A 5,372-nucleotide genomic window follows, 5' to 3' on the forward strand; every position below is an offset into this window, starting at 1 on the left:
GGTAGGAAGCAAACCAAGAGAGAGCAGTGTCACTGATACCAATGGAGTGCATGATTTGTATTAGAAGGGGGTGATCAACAGTGTCAAAAGCAGAGGAAAGATCTAGAAGGAGAAGGAAGGAAAAGTTGCCTTGTGACTCAGCTCTGACGAGGTCCTTGGCCACTTTAGTAAGGGTTGTTTTGGTGGAAAGGGCACCTCGAAAGCCAGATTGGAGTGGGTCAAAGTCAGTGAGTCTTTTTATAGACAATACACTCAAGAAGTTTGGAAACACATGAAAGAAAGGAGAAAGGATGATAGCTAAAAGGTAGAGAGGGGTTTAATGAGATTTTCTTCAGAACAGGGGGAATAATGGCATGTTTGAAAGTGGAGGGGTGGATACCAGTAGATAGGGAAAGGTTGAAAGTGAGTCTGTTTTTGCTCTAGTCAGTCAGAGATGTGAGACACATGCTCAGCTATGCCACTTCTTTATTATGGTATTATTTTGTTGGCATTCCTGCATAAACATTTAGTTTCAGTCAGAAGCTTGCGGTCTTGTGTTTGAACCCCACTGAATGAAGCCCCATTGCTATGAGCCACACTGAGCAAATACAATTATTTATTTGGCTAACTAGGTTTTCTTTATCAACTTTTAGGGCTTTTACTTTTTTGAAAATCAGATGATATTTTAGGTCACATTCATAAAAAAATAAAGAACATTTTAAAAGGGTTCACAAACTCGACAGCACCTCTGTATGTATTCATTAATAAATCACTAAGTATTTTTAAAGCAAGCAGATGAGAAAGAACCAGTAAAGGGACAAAAATTAGTTGTTATTTATGTACTAACTAGATACATTGATGGAAGGAAATAGCAAAATAAAAAGAGTGGAAGCATTCAGCACTAATCAGGTTCTGCTGACTGGTGGATACTTTACTGTGTCTCATAGTACCAACCTCAGAAGTTCTACAAAAAAAGGTGCTCATGACATTTTGTGCACCACACTGCAATGGAAGTTCAATGACAAGGTGCATTGGGATGAAATTCACCACATTCACCACGAAAGCCACCACATTCCCCCAATGCACAGAACACTATTGCAAAGAGGTGTGGTAAGAAAAGGCAATTTATAATAATGATTCAATTTAAGTTGTTTTCATAATTTTATTATTAAATACATTACTAATAAAATGTAATAAAATAGGCATCTCTACATAGCAGAAATACATTTCCAAAAAGGAATAACCTCTTTTAGTTTGTGCAAATAATCCTGTTTTGTAAACATCAACAAGTGATTGTTCAAGTTTTATCCCAAAGTACAAATAAATTGCTACAAAAATAAACTTGTCTACCAATAAATCTAAAATACAGGCATTTGTTAAAACGACCCTTCTAGTATGACTACCCTGGCATCAATTGCTCTTTTTTGTCTAGGGTACTATTACAAAACACTTTTACTTACTTTATCCGACAATCTCCAAAATATTCCCCTCGATCTTTGACCACTGGTCTGGCCTGGCTAGTTATAGTTCTCTGACATTATTACATACAAAGCAGAAACAGTAGTCTTACAGGTAAGGGCACCAAAGACACCCCAGCTCCCCATAACTCGGGGCATCGTAAGAGAGTGCTGGCAGCTAGGGGAGCAAGGGGATAGGTAAACAAAAGTAATTTTTTTGGTACCCTGCATGCGCCACTTCAAGGGTAGCATTGACAAGCAATTTTAGCTTTAAAAAAAATATAATCCCAGAAAGTTCAGTTTACAACACTGTTGTCCTTGCCACATTTGTTATTAATACCCTGTGTTATATCTGAAATGGGAAAGATTTTAAATAGTCTTTTAACACCCTGTTGACTTGGATTCTATCCAAGTTCTGTCTCCCAAATGTTGTCAATATGCTTTTGCGACAGAGTTCTTGAAGAGGTCTTAATCTGACCTTTCTCAGAGGAAAAGATAACATTTTTTTAGAAGAAAGTAAATAATATTCTACTAGCTGAAAAAGGCAGTTGAATGAATCCTTGCTGCCATCTAGGCTGAATTTTCCAGCCTGAAAGTGGATTCGGACGCTGATAGGTCCTGAGGCTGCTTTAACACTGATGGTAAAAAAGCAGTTCTTCTGTCTACTGTCTCTGATAAGGAAAGTGCCCACAGGCTCCTGCCTTAATTTTTCATGTGCCACGTTGACGGACATTGGTCCCCAGTAAAAACCACAATTATCCAACATGCTGCTGGTTTTGGTAATAATAGTGAAATCCGACTGAGAGCGGAAGGTTCTAAAATGTGTATCACCAAGCTGTGCTGCAGGAAGGGGATGTCCTGGGCAGTTATGGATGGCTCTAGCAGGTTGAATGTGGGAACGATCTGCGTTTGAAACTTCCTGGCGTTGAGATCTTCTTTCTACAACTGCATTATCTGCTTCCACCTTGCTGTGTGCTACCATTCTATAGATTAGACCAACCTATGTGATCTTCCATAGCGTCAGTAGTAGTGGCAGTTCTGCTCTTCCTTTGCTGTTCCCCTGGAAAACCAAAGACAAAGATTAGATTTAGCAATATGTTAAAAAATGAAGAAACACGACAGCAATGAAGTAAAAAAAAAACAATATCTTCCTCTTAAGTCCGAAATAGCTTTAAGACTGCATATTTTAGGATTTGGTTTAAAAATTGCCAAATAATAATAAGACTGCATTTTTTAAGATTTGGTTTAAAAATTGCCAAATATTAATAAAACTTGAGGGTACTATTGATTGGATAAAACATAATAGATTAAGAAACAATGATCTGCAGCTATCTCTATTTCATTCTTTATGGCAACCTACATTAAAAGCTGCATTTCCCATCACCAACTCATCTTGCAAAATAGCTTTCTATTTTTACTTTGTTAGCCGTAAGTGACATACTCATGGTAAACCTAAACACTCAGCTTCTGATACACAGTGCAAGTCTGTGTTACCCCTCTTTCCTGTTACTCAGTCCTTACCGTCTATGACATAGTGTGCAGTAAATTTCTTTTATCAATTGATATGTTTTAATGTCTTGTACAGACAGTGTGGTTCAATAAATCTTTGCTGATTGACTTGACCTTATCTCTGCCTGGGATTTTAGAATTCATCCCTTTCTGGTAGGAGTAGTCTCCACTTATTGACTGCAGAAGTAAATGGTTGAGAAGCAAGCAAGCATTCTCAGAAAACAATTCCCCACAGCCATTTTTACAGCTACTCCAGCTCTGAGGCATTGATTTAAAAACAAGCATTTAGGCAGATTGCTGTTTCTTTGAATGGTCAGTGCCAGTTATAGCTCTGTTGAAAGTTTTTTTTGAAAGTCTGTCATTGATATTTAACCCTATAACCACAAAAAGCTTTCCTCTTTATTTACCATTTACATTGTATACAGTTTACAAAATAGTCTTTACTTTATAAGATATAGGAAAATGTGCTTTTTACAGCACTCCACTTGTCTAATTCCAGTGAACAGTTACAATATGTCTGTCTGTGGTATGATTTATTTAATATATTTATGTTTGGCCTCTGGTATTGAAAAAAGCCCTACGTGCAAATGAAATAAACATGGATGATATAGACACATTTGTACAGAGCTGAGGTTGGTTACTACAGTACAGTCTTCTATTAAAATATGCAACAGTTTTTTTTCTGCTATGAAGATCCTAAACTGGTAATCAGTATGCTTTCTTGGAACTGTTTGGTACAACTGCTAAATTTAGTGTACTAAAATTAACCCCATGTACAAAGAGACATTTTAGATATTTAGATAAAGATCGACTCTTGGGTTAAAATTGTTATTGCTTGAAAATGTTGAATTAGGCAGCTGATTCAGTTAGAAATGGATGACAATGGAAGTAAACCCCTGCGCCTTATAAGGAAACACAGAACAACACACATGATTGTGTTACTGCAATGCATATTTGTGAAACAAGAAAAGTTTCCTTGTAATTAGATATACATCCACACACAAAGGGCCTAATTTATTAAAGCTCTCCAAAGCTAGAGAGAATACACTTTAATCTGTGAAGCTGGGTGATCCAGCAAACCTTGAATGGATTTCTTAAAATTAATTTATTTGTTAGCAAATGTTTTCAATCCTGGACGAGATCCATTCCAGGTTTGCTGGATCACCCAACTTCTCTGAAGGAAGTGTATCCTCTCCAGCCTTGGAAAGCTTTAATAAATCAGGTCCAGTGACATTCATTTTATCAGCATGCTTTATCCTAAGTGAAGATGCTCATATTTCCCTTGATGGGCAAATAATTATTCAGCTGGTGTGGAACTACAAGCGAGTAAATATAAACAGTAGGCACAAATATATTCCAGGACCTGTGAGTACATTTTAGATTAAAGCTACCTACACACGTAGCTTGCCCGATATTCAGCTCAGGGCCGATATCAGGCGAGAATCTCGCACGTGTACAGCGCCCGTCATCTATCGTCCGAATGACCGTCCTGGCGGATCCACGGATGATAGACGACTAATAATCCCAATGCAAGGGAAAGGGGAGAGGGCGCAGCAGGGTGCCGCTCCATCATTTTCCCCCTCTCCTCTGCATAGAGCAGAATGGTGCTGTATGTACAGCAATCGTTCATGCATCGTGCAATAAGATCCTTTCCAACGACTATTATCGACTATTATTATTATATATATAACCACTAGTTATATTGTCTCATGTAGCCATGGATGCTTTCTGAATGAAATGTGATTTATTGTACACATGTATTATGTGATTGGGAAAATACAATCACAATTTGATTTCCCTTCATCATAAAGACCAAAATAAAGATATACGAACCCAGGAAATGTATTCCCACTAAATGAATTGTCCTTACCTGCTGTCTGAAATATCCCACAGTACTCGTATAAAAACCAATGTCTGTATTCCACAGGTACGGTCACACAATCACCAGGGAGGTGAATTGTAAAATCAACCATAATCTCCTGCAATGTTTCATCCAGAAATCCGGAGAATGTGTAAAGCTCTCCAGTATCCGAGCAGGGCTGTCATTCGCTCTGAGCTCCAGCGAATGACACGTTCTCTTTTGTATCAGCAGCGCCGCCTCCCCCTCTATTCTCTGAAAACACGTGAGAGGCGCCCAGCTGGTTGCTTGCTACTTTCACTTTCTATTCACCTAGTTATTCCTGGAAAAAGAAAATGAGAACTGAGTGTTTTTAATTAAATGGACAAAGTAACCGGTTCTTCAGAAGGAGCTCAGTTTGATGGGAAGGAGCTCTGTTTGATGGAATAGAAAGTAGATATATATTTTTTTTATTTTGAAGCAGACTCATCATTTTTACTTTACATATACATAGAAGGGTAGACAAACCATTGTAAGGTAAACATGTTGTTGATTTTTTTTTAAGTGCAACATCCTATTTTTGGAAGTAA

General features: G+C 37.8%; 1 protein-coding gene across 1 annotated transcript; it reads right to left on the minus strand.

Moving 5' to 3' along the window:
- Nucleotides 1-1,121: 1,121 nt before the first annotated feature.
- On the minus strand, nucleotides 1,122-5,006 carry SOCS1 (suppressor of cytokine signaling 1). The gene is made up of 2 exons (XM_072418993.1): nucleotides 4,816-5,006; nucleotides 1,122-2,496 (listed from the first exon to the last, which is right to left on the minus strand). The coding sequence occupies exon 2, from the start codon at nucleotides 2,416-2,418 to the stop codon at nucleotides 1,783-1,785; it is 636 nt and encodes a 211-aa protein (XP_072275094.1). The 5' UTR covers nucleotides 2,419-2,496; nucleotides 4,816-5,006; the 3' UTR covers nucleotides 1,122-1,782.
- Between the last annotated feature and the right edge of the window lie 366 nt (nucleotides 5,007-5,372).

Source organism: Pyxicephalus adspersus, chromosome 7 (assembly GCF_032062135.1).
Source record: "Pyxicephalus adspersus chromosome 7, UCB_Pads_2.0, whole genome shotgun sequence".
In the NCBI taxonomy this organism is placed as follows: domain Eukaryota; kingdom Metazoa; phylum Chordata; class Amphibia; order Anura; family Pyxicephalidae; genus Pyxicephalus; species Pyxicephalus adspersus.